Genomic DNA, 25,781 nt, shown 5'->3' with positions numbered 1-25,781 from the left:
GTTGGTATCAACTTTAATCTCTTTCATCAGTGTCTTTTTTTTTTTTTTTTTTTTTTTTTTTTTTTTTTTTTTGTGGTACGGGGGCCTCCCACTGTTGTGGCCTCTCCCGTTGCGGAGCACAGGCTCAGCGGCCATGGCTCACGGGCCTAGCCACTCCAGGGCATGTGGGATCTTCCCGGACTGGGGCACGAACCCGTGTCCCCTGCATCGGCAGGCGGATTCTCAACCACTGCGCCACCAGGGAAGTCCCATCAGTGTCTTATAGTTTTCAGCATACAGGTCTTTTGTCTCCCTAGGTAGGTTTCTTCCTAGGTATTTTATTCTTTTTGTTGCAATGGTAAATGGGAGTGTTTCCTTAATTGCTCTCTCAGAATTTTCATCATTAGTATCTAGGAATGCAAGAGATTTCTGTGCATTAATTTTATATCCTGCTACTTTACCAAATTCATTGATTAGCTCTAGTAGTTTGCTGGTGGCATTTTTAGGATTCTCTATGTATAGTATCATGTCATCTGCAAACAGTGACAGTTTTACTTCTTTTCCAAATTGTATTCCTTTTATTTCCTTTTCTTCTCTGATTGCCATGGCTAGGACTTCTAAAACTATGTTGAATAATAGTGGTGAGAGTGGACATCCTTGTCTTGTTACTGATCTTAGAGGAAATAGTTTCAGTTTTTCAGCATTGAGAATGATGTTTGCTGTGGGTTTGTGGTATATGGGCTTTATTATGTTGAGGTAGGTTCCCTCTATGCCCACTTTCTGGAGAGTTTTTATCATAAATGGGTGTTGCCTTTTGTTAAAAGCTTTTTTCTGCATCTATTGAGATGATGATATGCTTTTTATTCTTCAATTTGTTAGTATGGTGTATCACATTGATTGATTTGCATATATTGAAGAATCCTTGCATCCCTGGGATAAATCCCACTTGCTCATGGTGTATGATCCTTTTAATGTGTTTTTGGATCCTGTTTGCTAGTATTTTGTTGAGGATTTTTGCATCTATGTTCATCAGTGATATTGGTCTGTAATTTTCTTTTTTGTTGGTAGTATCTTTGTCTGGTTTTGGTATCAGGGTGATGATGGCCTCATAGAATGAGTTTGGGAGTGTTCCTTCCTCTGCAGTTGTTTGGAAGAGTTTGTGAAGGATGGGTGTTAGCTCTTCTCTAAATGTTTGGTAGAATTCACTTGTGAAGCTGTCTGGTCCTGGACTTTTGTTTGTTGGAAGATTTTAAATCACAGTTTCAATTTCATTCCTTGTGATTGGTCTGTTCATATTTTCTGTTTCTTCCTGGTTCAGTCTTGAAAGGTTATACCTTTCTAAGAATTTGTCCATTTCTTCTAGCTTGTCCAATTTATTGGCATAGAGTTGCTTGTAGTAGTCTCTTAGGATGCTTTGTATTTCTGCGGTGTCTGTAGTAACTTCTCCTTTTTCATTTCTAATTTTATGATTTGAGTCCTCTTCCTCTTTTTCTTGACAAGTCTGGCTAATGGTTTATCAATTTTGTTTATCCTCTCAAAGAACTATCTTTTAGTTTTATTGATCTTTACTATTGTTTTCTTTGTTTCTGTTTCATTTATTTCTGCTCTGATCTTTATGATTTCTTTCCTTTTGATAACTTTGGGTTTTGTTTGTTCTTCTTTCTCTAGTTCCTTTAGGTGTAAGGTTAGATTGTTTATTTGAGATTTTTCTTGTTTCTTGAGGTAGGCTTGTATAGCTATAAACTTCCCTGTTAGAACTGCTTTTGCTGCGTCCCATAGGTTTTGGATCATCGTGTTTTCATTGTCACTTGTCTCTAGGTACTTTTTGATTTCCTTTGATTTCTTCAGTGATGTCTTGTTTGTTTAGTAACGTATTATTTAGCCTCCATGTGTTTCTGTTTTTTATGATTTTTTCCCTGTAATTGATTTCTAATCTCATAGCGTTGTGGTCAGAAAAGATGCTTGATATGATTTCAATTTTCTTAAATTTACTGAGGCTTGATATGTGACCCAAGGTGTGATCTATCCTGGAGAGTGTTCCGTGCACACTTGAGAAGAAAGTGTAATCTGCTGTTTTGCATGGAATGTCCTATAAATATCAATTAGATCTCTGTGGTCTGTTGTGTCATTTAAAGCTTCTGTTTCCTTATTTATTTTCATTTTGGATGATCTGTCCATTGTGTAAGTGAGGTGTTAAAGTCTCCCACTTTTATTGTGTTACTATCGATTTCCTCTTTTATAGCTGTTAGCAGTTGCCTTATGTATTGAGGTGTTCCTATGTTGGGTGCATATATATTTATAATTGTTATATCTTCTTCTTGGATTGATCCCTTGATCATTATGTTGTGTCCTTCCTTGCCTCTTGTAACATTCTTTATGTTAAAGTCTATTTTATCTGATATGAGTATTGCTACTCCAGCTTTCTTTTGATTTCCATTTGCATGGAATATCTTTTTCCATCCCCTAACTTTCAGTTTGTATGTGTCCCTTGGTCTGAAGTGGGTCTCTTGTAGACAGCATATATATGGGTCTTGATTTTGTATCCATACAGCAAGCCTGTGTCTTTTGGTTGGAGCATTTAATCCATTTATGTTTAAGGTAATTATCGCTATGTATGTTATGACCATTTTCTTTATTGTTTTGGATTTGTTTTTGTATGTCCTTTTCTTCTCTTGCACTTCCCACTTAGAGAAGTTCCCTTAGCATTTGTTGTAGAGCTGGTTTGGTGGTGCTGAATTCTCTTAGTTTTTGCTTGTCTGTAAAGCTTTTGATTTCTCCATCCTATCTGAATGAGATCCTTTCTGGGTAGAGTACTCTTGGTTGTAGGTTCTTCCCTTTCATCACTTTAAGTATATCATGCCACTCCCTTCTGACTTGTAGAGTTTCTGTTGAGAAATCAGCTGTAAACCTTATGGGAACTCCCTTGTATGTTATTTGTCATTTTTCCCTTGCTGCTTTCAATAATTTTTCTTTATCTTTAATTTTTGCCTATTTGATTACTATGTGTCTCGGCATGTTTCTCCTTGGGTTTATCCTGTATGAGACTTGCTGTGCTTCCTGGACTTGGGTGGCTGTTTCCTTTTCCATGTTAGGGAAGCTTTTTACCCTAATCTCTTGAAATATTTTCTTGGGTCCTTTCTCTCCTTCTTCTCCTTCTGGGACCCCTATAATGCTAATGTTGTTGCATTTTATGTTGTCCCGGAGGTCTCTTAGGATGTCTTCATTTCTTTTCATTCTTTTTTCTTTTTTCTGTTCTGCAGCAGTGAATTCCACCATTCTGTCTTCTGGGTTACTATCTGTTCTTCTGCCTCAGTTATTCTGCTATTGATTCCTTCTAGTGTAGTTTTCATTTCAGTTATTGTATTGTTCATTTCTGTTTGTTCTTTAATTCTTCTAGGTCTTTGTTAAACATTTCTGGCATCTTCTCGATCTTGGCCTCCATTCTGTTTCTGAGGTCCTGGATCATCTTCACTATGATTATTCTGAATTCTTTTCTGGTAGGTTGCCTATCTCCACTTCATTTAGTTGTTTTTCTGTGGTTTTATCTTGTTCCTTCATCTGGTACATAGGCCTTTGCCTTTTCATTTTGTCTATCTTTCTGTGAATGTGGTTTTTGTTCCGCAGGCTGCAGGATTGTAGTTCTTCTTGCTTGTGCTCTCTGCCCTCTGATAGATGAGGCTGTCTAAGAGGCTTGTGTAAGGTTCCTGATGGGAGGGACTGGTGGTAGGTAGAGCTGGCTGTTGCTCTGGTGGGCAGAGCTCAGTAAATCTTTAATGCGCTTGACTGTTGATGGTTGGGGCTGGGTTCCCTCCCTTTTGGTTGTTTGGCCTGAGGTGACCCAACACTGGAGCCTACCTGGGCTCTTTGTTGGGGCTAATGACAGACTCTGGGAGGGCTCACACCCAGGAGTACTTCCCAGAACTTCTTCTGCCAATGTCCTTGTCCCCATGGTGAGCCACAGCCACCCCCTGCCTCCGCAGGAAACCATCCAACACTAGCAGGTAAGTCTGGTTCAGTCTCCCCTGGGGTCACTGCTCCTTCCCCTGGGTCCCGATGTGCACACTACTTTGTGTGTGCCCTCCAAGAGTGGAGTCTCTGTTTCCCCCAGTCCTGTCAAAGTCCGGCAATCAAATCCCACTGGTCTTCAAAGTCTCATTCTCTAGGAATTCCTCCTCCTGTTGCCAGACCCCAGGTTGAGAAGCCTGCCGTGGGGCTCAGCGCCTTCATTCCAGTGGGTGGACTTCTGTGGTATAAGTGTTCTCCAGTCTGTGAGTCACCCACCCAGCAGTTATGGGATTTGATTTTCCTGTGATTGCACCCCTCCTACCATCTCACTATGCCTTCTCCTTTGTCTTTGGATGTGGGGTATATTTTTTGGTGAGTTCCAGTGTCTTCCTGTTGATGATTGTCCATCCGCTAGTTGTGATTCTGGTGTTCTCACAAGAGGGAGTGAGAGCACATCCTTCTACTCTGCCATCTTGGTTCCTCTCCTCCTTTAACTTTTGCTTGTCTGGAAAACTCTTTATTTCCCCTTCAATTCGGATTTATAACTTTGCTGGGTAGAGCATTCTTGGTTAGACTTTTTGTTTGTTTGTTTCCTTTCAGCACTTTGAATATATCATGCTATTGCCTTCTGGCCTGCAAAGTTTCTGCTGAAAAATCTTCTTTTAGCCTTATGGGTATTCTCTTGTACATACAAGTTTTTTCCTTGCTGCTTTTAAGATTCCTTATCTTTAAGTTTGACATTTTAAGTATGTGTCTTTTTTTTTTTTTAACATCTTTATTGGAGTATAATTGCTTTACATTGTTGTGTTAGTTTCTGCTATGTAACAAAGTAAGTCAAGTGTACATATACATATATCCCCATGTACCCTCCCTCTTGCATCTCCCTCCCACCCTCCCTATCCCATCTTTCTAGGTGGTCACAAAGCACCTAGCTGATCTCCCTGTGCTATGTGGCTGCTTCCCACTAGCTATCTATTTTACATTTGGTAGTGTGTATATGTCAGTGCTACTCTCTCACTTCATCCCAGCTTACCATTCCCTCTCCCCGTGTCCTTAAGTCCATTCTCTATGTCTGCATCTTTATTCCTGTCCTGCCCCTAGGTTCTTCAGAACCAAGTATAATGTGTGTTGTTGTAGATCTCTTTGGTTTCCTCTTGTTTGGAACTCTCCGGGATTCCTAGATCTAGATGTTTTCCTTCCCCAGGTTAGGGAAGCTTACAGACATTATCTCTTCAAATAATTTTTCTGCCTCTTTCTCTTTCTTCTTTCTTGGATCCCTATTGTGCTTGATGTGTTCTGTAGGTTCCTTAAGCTATCTTCACTTTTTAAAATTCTTTTTTCATTTTGCTGCTCTGTTTGGGCAAGTTCCACTGCCCTATTTCCAGATCACTTATCTTTCCTCCTGCTTCATCTAGTCTGCTGTTCAGCCCCTCTAGTGTATTTTTCAGTTCAGTTATTTTCTTTAGCTCTGTGCCTTCTGTTCGGCTTTTAAATTTTTTCTCTCTTTGTTGATGTTCTCACTGTGTTTATCTATTCTCGTAAGTTTGGCAAGCATCTTTGTGACCAATTACTTTGAATTTTTTTATCAGGTAAATTAATGATCTTTGTTTCATTAAACTTTTTTCCTGGGATTTCATCTTGTTCTTTCATTTGCAATATATTCCTCTGTCTCCTCATTTTTCTTGCTTTTCTGTGTTTGTTTCTATGTATTAGGCAAAACAGCTACCTCTCCCAGTCTTCAAGGAGTGGCCTTGTGTAGGAGATGCACCTGTTGTTCAACCTTGCCCTAGCTCTTGGTTGTTTCTTCAACCTTTGTGATTATCCAAGCAGCCTGATTTATTCTTGATAAGTTCCAGTTGTTGAGGGTGTGCCTTGACTTGTCAGTGTTCCAAAGGGAGGGATCTCAGTCAGTGCCTAAATTCAGGCTGATTGGAAGCCAGGCCCTCAGGCAGCTGCTTTTAAAGTATGCAGATATATACAGTCCTGTGGCCTGCTGCCATGAAACCTGCTGGCCTACAGAGTGAGCAATTTTCATTGTCCTCTGGGGTCAAGAGTTGCAAATATTGGCACTCCAGATGAGTGTGTAAGCTCCCTTCCAGGAGGTACTGGTGAGCTGTATCCAGGCCAAGGGAGAGTGCAAAGATGGTGTCCCTCATCTCTAGCCTCTCGATGTGTGGCAAACTTGAGGCCTGACCTGCAGGCTGAATCTCCAGGACAAGTAGATAGGACTTTTTCACAGGAAAACTGGGGGTGTATTTCAGTCTGCAGTCATTACCCTGGGTGTGATAGCCTGCCAGAAACTCTCTGCAATTATTTCAGTCCCATGAGACCTAGAAATATAAGCCCCCCTGACCATTAGAGTCAGGCATACTTAAGGGATGTCCCCTATCTGAGCTGTGTATTTGGCTTTACAAGACAGGGGGAGTACACAGGGCCAGGGCAGGGCTGGGGCATGTTTGGTAGCTTTCTCTGGGCAACAGGAGAGTAACAAGGCAAGGTGTGCCTTTCGACTTTAGCAGGGCACATGGAGAGTGCTGGCTGGGTGTGCCCCTCTGTTTTAGAGAGGTAGTGGGAAAGTACAGAGGTAGGGCATGCTTGCTGGCTTTAGTGGAAGAGTGGCGGGCCAGGGGGCACCCACTGGTTTCAGGGAGGGGGCATGAGAGTGCAGGCCCAGGGCACACTCACTGGCTTTAGCAGGGCCACAATGGAGTGCTGTGCTTGCCTGCTGGAGTTAACAAGGTAGAAAGACAGTGCAAATATTGTGCCCAGTCTGCACTTCGGCCCCAGAGAGAGTCCCAGCAGGCCCCTCCTCTCTGGCAGATGCTCTGAAATTAGCAAATGAATCTTCTCACATGGTCTGGGCTCTTTTTAAATGTCTGTTTTTGTGCCGGCTCTCAGGATGAGTGAGTCTGTGTGCAAGCACTCTATGAGTGGAATCTCAATATCCTACAGCCCTTTGGGGTCCAGGGCATGAGTCCCACTGGTTTTCAAAGCTCAAGGTTTTGGAAGCTTGTCTCTCTGGTGCAGTTTCCAAGTGTTGGTATGCCTAATGGGGGGCATGAACCCCTTGTTCCTCAAGGAGAAAGTTCATATTCGTGAGATTTCTACCAATTTTGGGTAACCATGCCTGGGGTAGGGTTTTGGTGAGACCACATCTCAGCCTCTTTTGCCCATCTTGATGTGGCCCTTTTATCCTTTGTTGTGGAGCTAGTTTTTGGGTCTTTTGCAGAGAGAGTTGTTCCACTTGTAGTGGTAGATTTCATGTATCTATGGGAGGCGGAGAGTTTAGGATCTTCCTATGCCATCATCTTGAACTGCCTCAGTCCCTAGAGGGCAAATATTTTAAACAATTTTCTGTCAGTGTTTAGCTAAGAAACGAGGCAGTTGAAAAAGTGACCATTGTTGGAGGACCAACTCTTATCTGACTGTGCGTCTGATTCTGAATTTTACTGTATAAGATATTCATCATAGGTCTTTTTTTAAGTTAAGTATTTTTAAAAATTAATTAATTAATTTTTTTGCTGCATTGGGTCTTCATTGCTGCTGCACGGGCTTTCTCTAGTTGTGGAGAGCAGGGGCTACTCTTTGTTGCAGTGTGTAGGCTTCTCATCGCGGTGGCTTCTCTTGTTGCAGGGCACGGGCTCTAGGCACGTGGGCTTCAGTAGCTGTGGCATGCAGGCTCAGTAGTTGTGGCTCACAGGCTCTAGAGCACAAGCTCAGTAGTTTTGGTGCATGGGCTTAGTTGCTCTGCGGCATGTGGGATCTTCCTGGACCAGAGCTCGAACCTGTGTCCCCTGCATTGGCAGGCGGATTTTTAACCACTGTTCCACCAGGAAGTCCCTCATCATAGGTCTTATTCTTCGCCGTTTGTTATTTATCCATCTAGCTATCCATCCATCCAATTAGTCATCATCAAGTCACTTGTTTTCAAATGTTATTTTGCCCATATTTTATAGTAGGTGCTTTGTGTCATGGGTTTTAAGGACATGGAAGTGTCTCTAAGACAGCCTCTCTGTTTGGAAAAAAAAAAAAAAAATCAAGCCAGCAGGGGAGAAGATAAATGCAGAAATAATGACAATATAAATTTACAGAAGTTAACTTTCTAGAAGTTGAAGAGATAGAGTGGTTCTTCTACCAGGGTAGTTCCTGAGTCAGGAGTATATACAGGGCACCACAGGGGAGTCAGTGGAAAGACAGAAAATGGGAATGCAGGGGATTTTGTGGAGTGGAACTTAAGATGGGCTCTGTATGATGAGCATATATTTGCTAAAAGGACAGGTGGGCGGTGGGGTTGGAGGCACAAACTATTGGGTGTGAGACAGGCTCAAGGATGTATTGTACAACATGAGAAACAGAGCCAATGTTTTGTAACAACTGTGAATGGAAAGTAACCTTTAAAAATTGCATAAAGATTTTAAAAATTAAAAAAGTAAAAGGACAGGTGAGTAGAGCACCCCAAGTCAAGAGAACAGCACGAAAGGTGGCATTGTATATTCCAAGGTGATGTGGTTTGTCTTTCTTTCTGCTTGTTTACCATAATATTTACTGAATAGCTTTATCATTCTCTTGCTTCAAGCCTGTTACTAGGACTCAGTAATTCAGGGTTTTGGTCAGTAGTGACTTAGGTTTGATTGGCAAGTTAGGCAGACTAGAAATATTCATGGGGAGTAGGAGTGAAGAGAATAGGGAATAGAGACTACTGGGAAGATAGCAGTAAAGAGTGAGAGCTCTGAAGCTAGCTGCCTGGCTTTGGGTCCTGGCTTTAGTAGTTTTTAGCTGTGTGATCTTAGGCAAGTTACTTAACTCTTCTGTGCCCTAGTTTTCCCCATAGTGAAACAGGGTGAATAATGGTACTACTGCATAAGGTTCCAGTGACAATTAAATGAGTTAATACATGTAAAGAGCTTAGAAGAGTGTCTGGCACACAGAAGTACTGTGTATCCCAATAATAATAATGATGATGATATCTGCTTCTTAGAATGGGAAAAAATTGAGGCCCTTATGCATTTCAGGCACAACTCCAGGCAATTTACGCACTTGATCAATTCTTAAAAACAATCCAATGTGGGTATTTCTATAAAATAGCCATTTTGTAGGAAAGGTCACACAGCAAGGTACAGGAGGAGAATCTACATTCAAATCTATTTGTTTACTATTAATATTTATCATGCCAAGACCTGATAGCCGGAGAGCATGGTGGTGGGCAGTCAATGGGAGGGTTTGGGGCCTGGGAGGCCCAGGGCTAGGTCTAGTGTGAGAGTACCTAAAAGTGAAGGTGGAACTAGAAACAGACTCACTGTAGAAGTCTAGGCAGGTGGGCAGTTCTCTTGAGGGTGGCCTGGTGAGATCAGAGTAGAGAAGAGGCAGCTTGGAATCTGAGGCATGAATGTTGTTTCTCATGAGTTACAGGAACAAGGGCAAGGCAGGCAGTGGTGTGCTGGTCAATGTTTAATGTTGGTTCAGGGAGCAGGGGGCCTGATTTGTAGCGATTGTTTATTTCCATGCTTTAACGATAACCACTAAGCAGCCAATGTGAAGACGTGACTGTGGCTTTGGGAAGATACGGACACAGTCATCTCTCATGAGCCCATTCAAAGCAGCAGCACCAGCATCACACCACTGAAGGCAGGGCCCCAGCTCAAGACCCCAGATGACAAACCGTGGTGGTTATCCTTGTAACCCACAAATGCCATCTTTTGCCACTTGGGCAGAATCCTCTTGGGGGTTTCTTTAGCCATCATGATGCAGTCTCCACTAGTTCTGCCTCTTCCTTGGCCCCAAAGAACTCTCTGGCATTCACTCTGGTCCCCAGCAAAGGATGTACTTGTCGACTGAACAACGTCATCAGACTTTTGCCATTGCCTAAGATCCTCCCCCCGGGCTTGCTGGAGCCACGCTGCTGCTTATCTCCATCATCTTTACTCACTGCATGAACTGCCAGGTCTTCCGATCTGTTTTCCTCTAGACCCGACTTCCAGTCCTATTTTGTATGTCTTTGAGCTGATTCTTCTTTCTGTCTGGTCTTTTTCCTCCCATTGCACTGTGTTCTCTGGAACCCTTGTTGCCTTGTAAACAAATGCACCCACGTCCTCAAACTCGCTGCAGAGTAACATCCCTCCATCTCTCAGCCTCCTTGAATTCCTCTCAGAATACAGCTCTCCTACAGCTCTCTGAGTGGAGACTGCATTTTCTTCAGAACCTCAGGTACCTTGGAGGCCAGAGGTGACACTGGGTTCTCCAAAGATAGCTTAGCTGCATCTAGAGTAATTTCTTTCTTCCTCATAACAAAACCTTTTCTTTTTTTTTTTTTTTTTTTTTTTTTTTTTTTTTGTGGTACGCGGGCCTCTCACTGTTGTGGCCTCTCCCGTTGCGGAGCACAGGCTCCGGACGCGCAGGCTCAGCGGCCATGGCTCACGGGCCCAGCCGCTCAGCACCATGTGGGATCTTCCCGGACCAGGGCACGAACCCGCGTCCCCTGCATCGGCAGGCGGATTCTCAACCACTGCGCCACCAGGGAAGCCCTATTATTATTTTTTAAATAGTTCTTCCATTTAAAAGTAGTTCCAAGACCAGTGGATTGTATGAAAACCCAATTCTCTTCCATTTTCCTCCTTTTGAGTGGTGTTTTCCATTGTACTTTTGAATTGTGTTTTCAGAGGAAAGTGGGTTATGAGTCATTATTCTGTGGGTTTTTTTCTCATTTCTCTTCATCCATTTAGTTTTAAATTTTTTCAACCATCACTTTTCATAGGAGTCTGGACTTGGTGAATTTTAAGGAGCAGTTTAAATGCTTTATGGTTTCGGCTTTCATATTAGATAAGATGGATTCAGTCAGATGTGTAAAAATTTGGAGTTGGGAATAATGTTGATTTCAATTCAAGAAGATTGTTTCATCTAAGGAATCTCTTCATATGGGGAAAGGCACAGAGAAGTAGCTGTCCTTCCTGAGGACATTCAGCTGATCATCATTCTTCATACAGGTGCTGGAAGACAAGGACTGGTTTTACTAAAACCCGGTCGTGTTCACTAACGAACTGCCCATAGGTCCACAGGTGCCTGTTTGTTTGTGTAATTCAGAGCCTGGTATTTAATCACTGGTTAATTTGATGCTGTGTTGAATCAGATATAAACCCCTGGCACCAAATCATTTATTTTTAAAAGACTGAAACCTCTGTGCACTTTATTTTGACTGCATGGGAAAGGTGGTGAATAAATAATTTGACAAATTGTGGCTACAGGAAATTGCTATTTAATTAACCGAGGAAAGTGGATATGAGGAAGGGGAAGCTAAGGTGGTTTGTAGAGAGGCAGAATAGAGTAGATACCAAGGTTCCAATTCTCTGAGGTCACCTTCCAGCTGTTTAACCTTTTGTGCCTCCATAAAATAAAATAAAAGTATTAATATATACCTATCCATATGGTACTTGTGAGGATGAAATGGGTTGATACATGCAAAGTGCTTTATAGCTATGGCACAAAGTAGTGATCGATAAATGCTACCTCTAGAAAGAATAGTGCAACCAGAGATAAAGAGGATGTAGATGCTTGGCTGGTGGTACTGCAGTCTCCCATCTCATTCACTCTTGGCTAACTTTTGTGTATCTTTGTAAAGCAAAAGAATAACTGCCCAACATCTCTCCATTTTTGTCAACTCCCAGCCCCTGGCAATAACCAGTTTAGTAATTTCTATGAGTTTGGCTTATTTAGATCTCACAGATAAGTGGTATCTTACGGTATTTGTCTTTCTCTGTCTGGGAGAGAAGTGATTATTTCACTTTGCATAATACTCCCAAGGTTCATCCATGTTGTTGCAAATGGTAGGACTTCTTTCCTATGGCTAAATGATATTCCATTGTGTGTGTGTATGTGTGTGTTGTGTATCTCACGTCTTTTTTCATTCATCTTTTGATCGTCAAAGAGTACAAACCTCTTAGTTATAAGATGAATATGTTCTTGGGATCTAATGTACAGCATGATGATTATAATGAGCGATACTGTATTGTGTATTTGAAAGTTGCTAAGAAAGTAGGTCTTAAGTCTTCTCACCACAAAAAAGAAATGGGAATTATGTGACCTGATGGAGCTGTCAGCTAAGGCAATGGTGGTGATCATTTTGCAACAATAAGTGTATCAAATTTACACATAGTATACCTTAAGCTTCCACAATGTTATATGTCAATTATGTCTTAATAAAGCTGGGGGAAAAAGAAGAACTGCTGCCCAGTCAAAGTGATAAGGGAAGGCCATCAACATTTTATGAAGGCTTCTTCTTGCCTTCTCAAGACTTACAACAAACATCTTTTGGGTGAAACCTTCCTCAGTAGTTTTTGATGGAATTAGCCACTTCTTTTTCCAGTAGAACTTTGTTCATGTTCAGGTGACTGCCTCTTTACTGGATTAGGACTGGTTCTGTATGATCTCGCTTTTTTCACTTAGTATAAAAGCCAGAATACAAGGACCACATCTCACTGACCTTTGGAATCATTACTGCCTCTACAATTCAGCAGTCTCTTAATAGCTCTTGAATTTCCTTTCCCAGAGGTGGGGAAGGCAAGAGACCATCATAGCTTCCACATTTCCAACTGACTCATAACTCAGAGGAAATCTTGGATCTTTTTGGAAGCACTCACTGGTTTTGCTGGTACCGTTGGCTGAAGAAAGGTTCAGATATTAATAGATTCAGGTAGGCTGAAGCACAGCCTACAGCTAAAGCTGAATGAGTCACCTTTCACTCAATGTGCTTCTTTCCCTGCAGATGTTCAGCATCAGTTAGTGGTTACTCTCCAAGGTCAGAAATACCAGCCTGGGAGAAAAAAAAATAAAAAATCATAGAGAGGTATCTTACAATGCTCTTCCAATGTCATCTAAAAATTGGTGTGCTGTGATTCCCAGTGGCACAAAGAGATGTTACTTTATGACAGTATTTAATTCTGAAATTGAGCCCAGCAGGGGGAAAAAAAACATCTTAGCATGAATTTGCAAATATCTGACATAGCTATATATGGGAAATACTTTAAAAATGTCAGAAAATCCAATGATCTAACTTCTACCTTATGATGTATTTAACCCTGTTTGAGAAGATTTCTTTACTATGCATGGGATGACCAAAAGGTTATTTGAATTTTTAATCTGCAAATATTTGATCTGGCAGGCAACATGTTTGTTTGACACATATCTTGGAATATGCTGTAAAAATTCATCTCACCAGGCAACAGAGAAATTTAAAGGGTTATTGTATTTGTCAGTTGGAGCTGTCATAACAAAGTGCCATCGACCGGATGGCTTAAACAACGGAAATTTACTCACAGCTCTGGAGGCTGGAAGTCTGAGATTAGGGTGCCAGCAGGGTTGGGTTCTGGTGAGGGCTTTCTTCCTGACTTGCAGATTGCTGCTTTCTCCCTGTGTCCTCACGTGGCAGAGAGAGAGAGTATGCTCTTTCGTGTCTCTTCTTTAAAAGGCATTGATCTCATCAGGACGGCACCACTCTCATGACCTTATCTAAACCTAATTACCCCACAAGCGCCCCATCTCCAAATGCCATCACATTGGAGGTTAGTGTATAAACATAATGAATTTGCTGGGAGAACACAACTCCGTCCATAGATGTTATATAGGAAGTTCCCTAGATTGTCTTATTTTTCTCTTCTATTTTCTTGTCTTACTTCCTCTTTTCTTTGCCTTCCTATATTCTCTTTACTTCCTGTCATGTTCTCTCCATTCCCCTCCCTCTCTCCCTCCTTTCCCTTCCTCCTTCCTTCCTTGCCCATTTCCATCCTCCCTTCCATCCTCCTCCTTCCTCTCTCTCTCTCTCTCTCTCTCTCTCTTCCCGCCCCTCTCTCTTACACCCTCCTGCCCCCCAAAGCTCCTTGTGATAACATGCTTCAAGGCACAGACATTTGTGGGTTGAATCTGATAGGCAGATGTGTTTTGCTTGGTTCAAAATATTTGAAAAAAAAAATGGAGCCACTATTTTAAAAAGTTAAATTAATACTAGGGTATGTAACTTCTCTAGAAAGATCAGAGATCTAGCCCACAGTCCCTGGGAGGCAATACTACAGAGTGATGAGTACAGACTCTGGAGCCAAGCTGCCTGAATTCACATCCTGGCGGTCCAGGTACACCTCCTGGCTATGGGACCTTAGACAATTAACTGTCCATTCCTATGGCCCTAGTTTCTCATCTGTAAAGTGAAGATAACAGTTCAAATTCTTCCACTGTCTTTCTCCCACTGAGGTTTAGTGTCATTTTCCATGTATCATTCTCCTTGCACAGTGTTTTTTACCTTGTAAGAGAGAACCATTTCTTTGTTCTTGGAAGTAGAGAAATGAGAACGATTGAGAGAGATTGAGAGAGTGAGGGAGGGAATGGAAAGAAAGGTAGGGAGGAGGGATTGATTTCTGTTTTAGAAAAAATAATATATACCTTATTTATTTTGGGGAAGGGACATATTTTGAGCGTATATCTTCTACCTGGCTTCTGTTGGCATTTGTTTTATATTTCTAGATTCCATAGGCATTTAATTTCTCTCCCCTTGATTTAGGAAGAAAACAATAATTATAGAGAAGCATGGAACATTGGATAAAGCACTAACCCCAGAGTTAGAAGACCTTGATTCTGTTAACCAGCTCACTGATTATCTGTGTACCTTTGGGCAAGTCAGAATTCTTCTCTAGGTCTGTATTTTCTCATCTGAAAAAGGTCATAATAATTCATATCTTGTCTGCTTCACTGGATTTTTATAAGTTCAAATCAGAGACCATATAGGCCCTCACTTTACAAAATATCCAGTGTGACACATTTGGGAGAGTATTGACAGTTCTAATATCAATCCCAGTGCCACCATGTTTTTATAACTCATGATTTCTGAAAAGTCAGGAGATTGAAGTCTGGGAGAATTGCTCTGCAAGTTATTTTACTAGTCCCTGGAGGACTTGTCCTGAGCTGTGCTGTTGTTTGAATGTCTGCTGCTAGTCCTGGCTGTTCTTCATTTTCTGGGGAGATGCCAACTCAGTGAAAATAGGTATCAAGGAACAGTGTGCAGTTTCAGGTCATCTTAGTAGTATTTTCCAGGACTTGTGTCTTGGAAAAGACATCTGGAACATCTTCAAGCTCATTGAAGGAGGATGAAAGGGGGTGGCCCAGAATATAGTGCTACAGAGGCAGGGTTTATGATGAATGGTGAGGACAGAAACACCCTGAATGTGTCAAGAACTTTAGAACCAGGGAAGTCTTTAGATGCTCTCTGATCCAACCCATCATTTTATAAATGGGAAAACCGATGTTTAGAGAAGTGCCTAGTGCTAGCGTTAACTAATAGAAAGAGCAAGAATGGAGCTTGACTCTTGACTGTCAATCTAGCGCTCGTGTCCAACAGTCAGAGTGGAAGAAGTGTGCTCTTGAAGTCACAGAAACCTGGGGTGAAATTGTAGGTGCTCTCCATGTCGTTTCTAATGGCAGTCCATTGGATGGTTGGGGATAATGAAATGAGATGCGCACAGTTCTAGGCACAGAGCACAGTTTCAATAAATATTGATTTTCTTTCTTCACTCTGTTTCTTTTTCAAATGTGCACAGGGAGCTTGGGGCATAACTTCTCCCCCTACTCCCCCTTGCCCCACCCTCTGCATCCAACCCTCTCTGGGCTGCCTTTTTCTAGGAAATTCTTATGTAACAAGTCTGAGTAGATCACAATGTTTTATTTAGAGAATTATTTGCATTTGTTTCTATCTTTGCTACCCAAGCTCTACACTGTAATTTAATGACGACAATGCCAAATTCAGCTCTGTTTGTTCTGAACAGTCTTATGCAGATGGAGGCTGGTGATATGTGAAGAATCATTATACCACATCAGATTTCATTTGAAAGTCCATAGGTATACCTTCTTAAAACGAAAACAAACTACTTTATTTTCCTGGGAAGGGATATAAATCATGTATTTTTATTACCCCAGAAGACCAACAGAGGACAAGCACTGGTATTTCAAAGGTGACAAGCCATCTATAAGAAGGAATCACAATTTGAGTCCCATTATACTCCAGCTGATATATACTGCAGTGGGGTTTATAGATGTTTCTCTAACAATATTTAATAAAAGACCCGGGCCCCTTTGTCACTAGTTTCTAATCCTACAGGGGGCCTTCAATAGTCTTAAGCATCGTGAGTAAAGGTTGTATCAAGGGTTCCAGCTCAGAGCAGAATGCTATCACCTGTTTTGGGGTCCTGGATCTCTGGAGTCTAAAGTATGAAAGTGTTAGGATTTAATATCAAAGAGCCACAGAAGCGGTGATGCACAGTACAGCTTTACTATTTTAACAGAGAGTGTAATACAAAACAAATGTCACGAACAGTATTGCACAGGGACATAGAATTTGGAGATGTGCCTGTTTCCATACACTTTGTGATACGGCATCAGCCACGTGTAACATAGTCACAGGATTGAAAAGTTACGGAGGGCTAGAACTGGTCCAGTGAAATCAATGCCAACTTTGAAGTGAGACTGTGGATTCAAAGCCGGGGTCTTAGGCTTACTGACTTTATGCCTTGGACAAGTGATCTAATAATCTCTGAGCCTTGGTTTCCTCATCTTGACATGGGGGTACCTATCTCCTATAGTAAGTAGTCAAGTGGAATAAATGGGGTGATGGATGCTACCTGTGGAGTACCTAGCATAGTGTCTCATATGTCAAAATGACAGCTACTGGGTATTAACCAGGTGCTAGGGGCTGTTCCTAGTTTTACCTTTTGAGATTAGCAACTATTAGCCTCTTATTCATTTTGGTATCATACTGTGCTTAATGGTGTGTTTTAAAATTTTTATCCATTCATCCTTCTGGCTTACCTGTGGTTCTTAGAAATTCTTGCTAAACTGATCCAAACCTTTAGATTGAGCCTGGCCTTGAGTGTGTTCAACTTCTCCTTTGAAGTTCAGTCTCAAACATTGCCTCATCTTGCCTTCTGGCTTTGGGGTAAATATAAGACTGGAAAGGACGATTGCTTGAGAGAGGGACCTGCTTTAGGCAAAGCACCATCACCACCTGGGCAAAAGTCAGATGGCTTTTCAGGCTTATATTTAAAAACCTCATTGTGGGACTTCCCTGGTGGCGCAGTGGTTAAGAGTCACCTGGCAATGCAGGGGACACGGGTTCGAGCCCTGGTCCAGGAAGATCCCACATGCCTGCTGTGGAGCAACTAAGCCCGTGTGCCACAACTAGTGAGCCTGCACTCTGGAGCCCGTGAGCCACAACTACTGAGACCGCATGTCACAACTACTGAAGCCCGCACACATAGAGTCCGTGCTCTGCAACAAAGAGAAGCCACCGCAATGAGAAGCCCGCATACCGTTACATCAAAGAGTAACACCCCGCTCACTGCAACTAGAGAAAGCCCACGCGCAGCAACGAAGACCCAATGCAGCCAAAAATAAATAAATAAATAAATTTATATATTTTCAAAAAAGAAAAAAACCCCTCATTGCTTTAGGCTCACTTAGTTTCTCTCTCTGAGTGTCAGTTCATTCTTTAATTGGGGAGTTCTGTTTGTTTCTTTTTCTTTTTTTCTGGGTAACTATTCATAAACTTTTAGGATCTTTTGTCTGTGAACAAAAAGCATTTGTCCTAGGCTCATTTTGAAAAATCTCAGTTGTTTGCAATTTCTCAAGATTTTCTCAGGATATCCCAGGTCTCTGAAGATGTTAATTCTATTTTGATTCTCTGCATAACCAGACTTGCTTGTGAAGCGCTCTTGAAACTGTCTCCGGGGTTGTGCCTTTCCCTGAGGATGGAGAGGCAGTCTTGCTTAGGCAGATGTGTCTCCCCTCCATCCCCTGTCCCCATCCTGAAACTAGAGGAATTGTCAGTTCCTTACTTTCTTCCATCCTCTTGTCTCAAGGGACCTAACCGATGACTCTAAACACTTTTTCTCTCCCTACCATCATTTTTACCAGGAAGTGATTTTTTTTATCTGCTGTTTGTGTGACAGAAGATAAGCAACAGAGATAAGATTGTGATAGTTTAATTTTCTGGTACATTTGTCAACTTTTCTGCCTTACTTTGGTTCTTCCTCTTTCTGGACTGGTACCAGAGCATTATTAGATATGCAAGGGCTGGAATTACCAATGGTGTGAATTGAAAACAAAAGCAACTCAAAGACACATCAGCAGAGTGGCAGGATGTGTAGCCATGGGGTATGGGGTCCTAGGTGGCTCGCAGAGAGCAAGGGTGGGATAAACCTATGTGAGAAATTCTCTCTGGGGTTTCCTAACATCCCCTTTCTGATTTTTGAAAATATTTTTACTCAGGGCCTTCGCATCCTATGAAACAAGGAGATAGCTTGGCTGTTTGAATCAAAATAAACCTGTTATGGCCAAGTAACTCCTTCGAATCTAGATGAGGCAGACGCCTCTCAGCAGTTATGCAGTGACCTGAGGGAAGCGAGCCAGGAGTTTCTCTCTCGGAGGAGCTGACAAGGGTCCATGACAGAGAAACAGTCATTGCCATCAGCAGCCTGGTTGGCAGCTGTGGCCCATGGGTGGAAGATTGAATTGCCTCTGAGGAAAGTCTTGACTAGTTTCTCATCTTAAATAATGGCTGGGCATCCTAGCAGTACAGAATGAGTTCAGTGTGGCTGCATCTCTGTGAGTAAAATACCAGTGTGATTTAGCCTTCAGCTTGCCCTGCTCCAATCCATCCTCTTCACTACAGCTGAGTGATATTTTAAGAACAGAAATTGGACTGTGTCACCGCCGTGATCAAAGCCCAGGCTCCTTTACGTGGCCTCCAGGGTCTGGCCCAAGCTCATCTTTCCAGTTTCTCTTCAAATAGGCAAAGTTCCCTCCTCTAACGAATTCTTCTTATTCTTTTCTATCTGGTATGTTATTCCCCTCCCCTTCACCTGTTTCATTTCTATTTCAGGTCTTGGATGAGCAATCACTTCCATAGAGAATCCTTCTCTGAACCTCTCAGACTAGGTCAAATCCCCATGAAATGATCTCACATTATTGGCAGAACATATAAGTTCTGCTCAGTGTCTTGCCAGGCTACGAGGTCCATGATGGAGTTCTCTTCATCACTCTGCCTCAGAGTGTAGTAGAGGGCTAATTAGTGTTCTTTGAATGTACAGACTAAATGGTCCTCTCCCTTTCTAACTCTGCAAAGACAAAAAGTTTAGCCCCTGTAGTTTCCCTTCTGTTTCCTCATCTCCAATCTCTAAGCTGAATTTCTGTTCATCTTTCAAGATCAAGCTTAATGATCTTCTTTGAGATGTTTCTCATGGTCATTCTTTGTACTAGTCAGAGTAGGCTCAGTGGCTTAAACTAACAAAAGCATATTTCTGGGTCATGAAACGTGTCCATCACACTGGTCTGGTGACCTGCTCCTCATTCAGGGATCCAGACTGAAAGAGACTTCATCTCTGTGCTCCCATACTTTCCAGGAAAGGAAGAAGGAAATGTGTTAAGCCTGATGCTAGCCCTTAATCTTTCCACCCCGAGGTGGTATGCCCCTGCTCAGATTCATGCTTTGTCATATAGCCATGCTTAGCTTTGAAGAGGGTGGGGAAGTACAGTTGTATTATGTACCCAGGAAGAGGAAAACTGGTAATACTGGATGAACAGTACTAATGTTGACTAGCCCCCTCCTATACCTGTCTTTTCTTGGTGTCCTAGTCTCTCACTTACAATGATCGATTCTTCTACTCTCACATAGTCACATATGAAAGACCTTGTAATCAACAATAACTAAATCACCTTTGAAATCTTAGTGTCAAGCACATTACTCTATAACTCCATCTCCTAGCTTTCCAGCTCACACGCTCAGTACTCTCACTGGAATAGTTCCTTGCCTCCGTCAGGATTCCTGCTGCAGTTAGGGTTCCCTAGGAAGCAAACTCTGAGATGGAGACTGGCGTGCAGGAAGTTTGTTACGGAGTGCTGTAGAGATGAACATATGTGGGGGAAGGGAAAGATACAGGATTGGGCAGAGGGTGGATTTAGCTCATCTCAATGAGTTCTCTGAACCTGGGATAGTCCTTTACACTTATCTTGAGTTGGAGTAAAGGAGAACCAGCCTCCATTGAAGGTTGTCCTCAGGATGGCAGTGTAACTAAAGGTAAGGCAGCTCGATTCAGTCAAGGACAGTTTTCCTAAAAGGCTAACAGCTGAAGATCGTTAGCAGGCAGTACTTCAGGCAGCTGGGGGAATAAGTTCTTCAGTTGTGAGGAGAGATCTGGGTCGTACATTTCAACTGTCTACATCCGTCTTACTGTCCTCACTTCTGTCCTTGATAGCTGAGGTTCCTTGGCATCTCATTATCATCAGCTCTTTGTTTTGCAACTTCAGTTCCCTTATTTCTTTTTTTACCCCTCCTGTTTGTTTAAAAACTCATCTCTGGGTACACCTAACTTTCCAAGTACCCTGCCCCTACCCCAGATATCTGGATGAGACAGGAAAAAAACACATGGCCATGCTGACTGCTCTCACTTAATATTTATGGCCACAAATCACACATGCCTCTGCAGCCACCTAGTATACTCTCTAGTAAATTTTCTCTCCTTCTTTCCAAAATGATTATTTCATAACTTTTCCCCTTTCCTTAAACATCCAATACCTCCTTCCTCTCCTAGTTCTCTTTCTTCTCGTTTCACTGAGGAAATAAAAAAGCAAGTAAAGGAGAACTACTTCATCTTTCCACCACCCAATATGCCAACTTATCTCCACCTCTTCCCTTATCTCTTGGTTTCATTCTTGTTGTAAAGATGACTTGCTCCATCTGTGGACTGGAACACAACTCCTCTTGCCTCCCCAGGACTTGGCTTCTGCAAAGATCTGATCTCTCTTCTATATAGTCAGTTTTCTTCACTAGTGTTGAATCATTCCCAATGGTGTATAAACTCACTGTGATCTTTTCCATCACGAGAGAGTCTTTAAACAAGACTGTCTTTCACATCGAGTCTCCCTAGAGCTACTACTACAGTTTTTCTTCTCTTGATGACAAAATATCTCAAAAAGTTTGCCTTGTTTTCCTGCCTCCTTCATCTTTCATTCTTTCTTTAATTGACTCCAGTCAAGCTTTGCCAGCCACTTTCCCCAGACTACTCTTATCAGGCCAAGGGCAGCAGTGAACTTCTTGCCAAATCCAATGGATAATTCTCTTTCTATCTTATTCAACTTTCTCAGCATCACGTGACAAAACTGACCATTACTCCTTTCTTGAAACATTTTTCCTCTTGACTGTCATGATATCCACTCTTCTGTAAAGCAAAATTTCTTTTCATGGCTGAGTAATATTCCATTGTATGTATGTGCCACATCTTCTTTATCCATTCATCTGTTAATGGACACTTAGGTTGCTTCCATGTCCTGGCTATTGTAAATAGAGCTGCAATGAACATTGTGGTACATGTCTCTTTTAGAATTATGGTTTTCTCAGGGTGCCCAGTACTGGGATTGCTGGGTTGTATGGGAGTTTTATTTTTAGTCTTTTAAGGAACCTCCATACTGTTCTCCATAGTGGCTGTATCAGTTTACATTCACCAACAATGCAAGAGTTCCCTTTTCTCTACACCCTCTCCAGCATTTATTGTTTGTAGATTTTTTGATGATGGCCATTCCAAATGGTGTGAGGTGATACCTCATTGTAGTTTTGATTTGCATTTCTCTAATGATAGGGATGTTGATCATCCTTTCATGTGTTTGTTGGTAATCTGATATATTCTTTGGAGAAATGTCTATTAGGTCTTCTGCCCATTTTTGGATTGGGTTGTTTGTTTTTTTGATATTGAGCTGCATGAGATGCTTTGTATATTTTGGAGATTAATCCTTTGTCAGTTGGTTCGTTTGCAAATATTTTCTCCCATTCTGAGGGTTGTCTTTTCATCTTGTTTATGGTTTCCTTTGCTGTGCAAAAGCTTTTAAGTTTCATTAGGTCCCATTTGTTTATTTTTGTTTTTATTTCCATTTCTCTAGGAGGTGGGTCAAAAAGGATCTTGCTGTGATTTATGTCATAGAGTGTTCTGCCTATGTTTTCCTCTAAGAATTTGATAGTGTCTGGCCTTACATTTAGGTCTTTAATCCATTTTGAGTTTATTTTTGTGTATGGTGTTAGGGAGTGTTCTAATGTCATTCTTTTACAGGTAGATGTCCAGTTTTCCCAGCACCACTTATTGAAGAGGCTGTCTTTTCTCCATTGTATGTTCTTGCCTCCTTTATCAAAGATAAGGTGACCATATGTGCATGGGTTTATCTCTGGGCTTTCTATCCTGTTCCATTGATCTATATTTCTGTTTTTGTGTCAGTACTACACTGTCTTGATGACTGTAGCTTTGTAGTATAGTCTGAAGTCTGGGAGCCTGATTCCTCCAGCTCCATTTTTCTTTCTCAAGATTGCTTTGGCTATTCGGGGTCTTTTGTGTTTCCATACAAATTGTGAAATTTTTTGTTCTAGTTCTGTGAAAAATGCCATCGGTAGTTTGATGGGGATTGCATTGAATCTGTAGATTGCTGTAAAGCCATTTTTGAAAACATAAATTCCAGAAAAGTCTAAACTCTGTACTTAAGGTTGTAGTTTATCTTAATTCTTACCATGAACTTTTTATGAGAAAGCAGGTGGTGCTCTGATCTCCATTCCAAAGAGAGAAGATCTTTTTTGTTGAATCAGCCCATTATTCTTTGACATGGAATGCATCTCCAGATTAAGGGATGAAAGACATTAATTTGCATTAGACAATAGCTGTAGTCTGTATTCACAGTACAATGTGGGAGAAAGTGGCTACACCATCATTTTGTAACAGATGGATTAAAAGCATGTCTTAGTAAGAAAAACAAGCAGAGAGGTGCAGGATTCCCTTTATCTCTCTGATAAAAGCAACACCATGTACAGTGGGCACCTAATAAATATTCATTGGTATCAATGCCTGGACACAGAACTCCTTGATTTTGGACATTTAAAACAAGCATCTTTCTTGGTTAGAGATTAATAATAACATATTCAGTCTTCATACTTAGGTTCTTCACTGTTGTGTCCCACCATGCATCTTTCTAGAAATATTTTCAGGTTAAGATGGGATCTTCTGCATTAGCTGAATTTGCACTTAAGCTTTTGTGTTTAACACATCTTGCTTTTACTCTTGGCTTCAATGGGCATTCGCTTTTTCTAATTTCATTGTAAGATGATTACATTCAGTTCAACCATTTGACTAACCGTGATATTGCTTCTTTTTTTCTCCTTCAGATATTGATGAGTGTGCAGCTAAGATGCATTACTGTCATGCCAACACTGTGTGTGTCAACTTGCCTGGGTTATATCGCTGTGACTGTGTCCCAGGATACATTCGCGTGGATGACTTCTCTTGTACTGGTGAGCATTAAGAAACAATGTTGCTTTTCTGATTCAGTCCTTCTCTGTGCCATATCTGTGTCATTATATTTAGCTCTAAGTACTATTTTTAACTAACTAGTTCTTCTCTTGCATTATCTTATCATCAACTTTTTAGGAATGATGTGATAATAAGAGAAATTTTGTCTGCCTAATTTATTTCCACTCCCAGTATTTCTGCCTCTGTGTGTGTGCATGCGTGCATGGGTATATGATTTGAGATTGAAGACCCAGTTGCCTATGGTAACACTGAAGGACTTAGAGACATCAGTTCCAAAATGAGAAAAGTATCAAACTATTTTCCTTCCATCAAGATGAAATATGTTCTTATGTGAGAAAATGTACTTTGTTCTCGTTGGGAAAGACAAGAGGTTAAATTTAAAGCAGGAGCGAGAGTATCTGGTGGGCACAGATTGGGTATATGGGAGCCAGTCAAGACTTTTCACTGACATGCTTATTGTTAGTTTTGTCCCTCTTCTTCCCTTTATCACGGGGCTGCCAGCACCAAACTGGAACTCCAGGTATTGTCGTCACTGCCTCTGTGTGAGCAGTGCTGGCTTGGTGGGCATTTGGTTTGGGGTTCCATTATCATTCAAATCATGAACACAGAGACAGGAACAGTAAATTGGTTAAGGGTGGTAGAAGATCTGAGTCTTTCTTCTCTTGGATGAAATGTCTTTAAATGTCCAATCTGTAACCTATAAGGAAGGGGCTCCTTGAATACAAGATTTCAGTCATGCTGTGTATTTCTCTGACTCTTGGCATCTTTCTCTTTGTCCTAATGACTGTTATATAAAAAATGATTTTTTAAATTAATTAATTAATTTTAATTTATTTTCACTCACAGTGGAATTCCACTGTTTTCTTAATATATTTTAATTTTTTAAAAAATTTATTTACTTATTTATTTTTGGCTGCATTGGGTCTTCATTGCTGCGCGTGGGCTTTCTTTTAGTTGTGGCGAGTGGGGGCTACTCTTCGTTGCGGTGTGTGGGCTTCTCATTGCTGTGGCTTCTCTTGTTGCAGGCATGGGCTCTAGGCATGTGGGCTTCAGTAGTTGTGGCATGTGGGCTCAGTAGTTGTGGTACACGGGCTTAGTTGCTCCACAGTATATGGGATCTTCCTGGGCTTGAGCCTGTGTCCCCTGCATTGGCAGGTGGATTCTTAACCACTGCGCCACCAGGGAAGCTCCAATATATTTTATTTTGAATGGCCTTTTCAGAGGTGTAGAAAGTTATAAAAGTTTGAGAAGCATGTTTGTATGTCCAAATACCTTTGCCATTGATTGTTGTATATTTTTACGTTACTGTTCTTTGGCTAAAAGATTTCAGATTGGTGCAAGATTCTGACTCCTGCAGTAGGCCAATTATTGTTTACCTGTCTTTTACATATTATTACAAAATTCCCAGAGAAAAAAGAGACTTCATAAACATTATGCTGTGATCCAAACATTTTAAGGGGGCAAAACTCTTTTGGACCTGTAAACAAATACAGTCTAAAAATCTGTGATATTACAGATGAGTCTTGTTCTGTTCTCAGTGGTCTGTCCAGGTCCTGACTTAGGTTAACCCTAACATGAGGCACAGGCAGTGGATCGTCTCCCAGCACAGAGGCACCATATCATGCAACTCAGACCTGATGAAGGCACCACTGGGTGGAAAGGCCTTGTTGAAATTATATCAGAATACGTAGCACCTCTGCACTTATTTTCTTCACTGAAGGAGGAAGACAAGAGCTGGTGCTTGTTGAAAGCCTCTTAAGGACAGGTGCTCTGCCTGGTAGTTTGTACAGTATATATGCAACCAGATGGAAAATGTAGTATTTTAAGAACTAGCTCCAGAGTTACTTTAAGAAAGAGAAATGTGTTGTTTGGAGTAAAAGGCAAGTGTATGAGTATCAGTGGGTGCACCATCCAAAAAAAAAGAGTAAATAGTTCTGCAGGGAAACTTTTTGTTTTGTTTGCACATGTATTTTGTCTGAGAGAGAATAGACAAGTTAGAACAAAAGAGAGAAAAAAAAAAAAGAGGGAGGAGAGAGGAGCCAGCCAGAGAGCAGAAGTGTGGGTGCTGTGGAGGACAGGGGTCAATGAAAACTGCTCAGTGAAAGGATGGCTGAAAGGACTTTTAAGGGGAGGAATATTTAGTGTGAGGGGTTTTGTTGTGGTGGTTTTGCTGTATAGTATGCAGAGCTAGTCTTCCTCATGACCCTCCAACCTTCAGCAAAATCTGCCACCTTGAAGACTGGGTGAGACGCTCCCCATTCTGACCCCAATGAATGCAGGTTAACATGAGGGACAATGAGAGAAAAGGTACATGTGTGTATAGGATATCGTGACCTCAGAGGCAGAGGTAACCATTCCGATCCTTTCCCTGCCACCCAAAGCACATTTATACAGACATGAATGCAACAATCACAGTCACCACAGCCTCCT

At 41.5% G+C, this 25,781-nt stretch overlaps 1 protein-coding gene across 2 annotated transcripts in view; it reads left to right on the top strand.

The window, feature by feature from the left end:
• Positions 1-25,781, top strand: part of NELL1 (neural EGFL like 1) — an 866,603-nt gene that overhangs the window by 383,155 nt on the left and 457,667 nt on the right. For both annotated transcript variants that reach the window (XM_059070155.2, XM_059070156.2), the window contains exon 13: positions 23,207-23,332. In XM_059070155.2, coding sequence (XP_058926138.1) covers positions 23,207-23,332 — 126 coding nt within the window. The remainder of the gene's footprint in view (positions 1-23,206; positions 23,333-25,781) is intronic.

Source organism: Kogia breviceps, chromosome 7 (genome assembly GCF_026419965.1).
Source record: "Kogia breviceps isolate mKogBre1 chromosome 7, mKogBre1 haplotype 1, whole genome shotgun sequence".
In the NCBI taxonomy this organism is placed as follows: Eukaryota; Metazoa; Chordata; class Mammalia; order Artiodactyla; family Physeteridae; genus Kogia; species Kogia breviceps.
The sequence above is the reverse complement of the archived record's forward strand: the minus strand, read 5'-3'. Positions and strand labels throughout refer to the sequence as shown.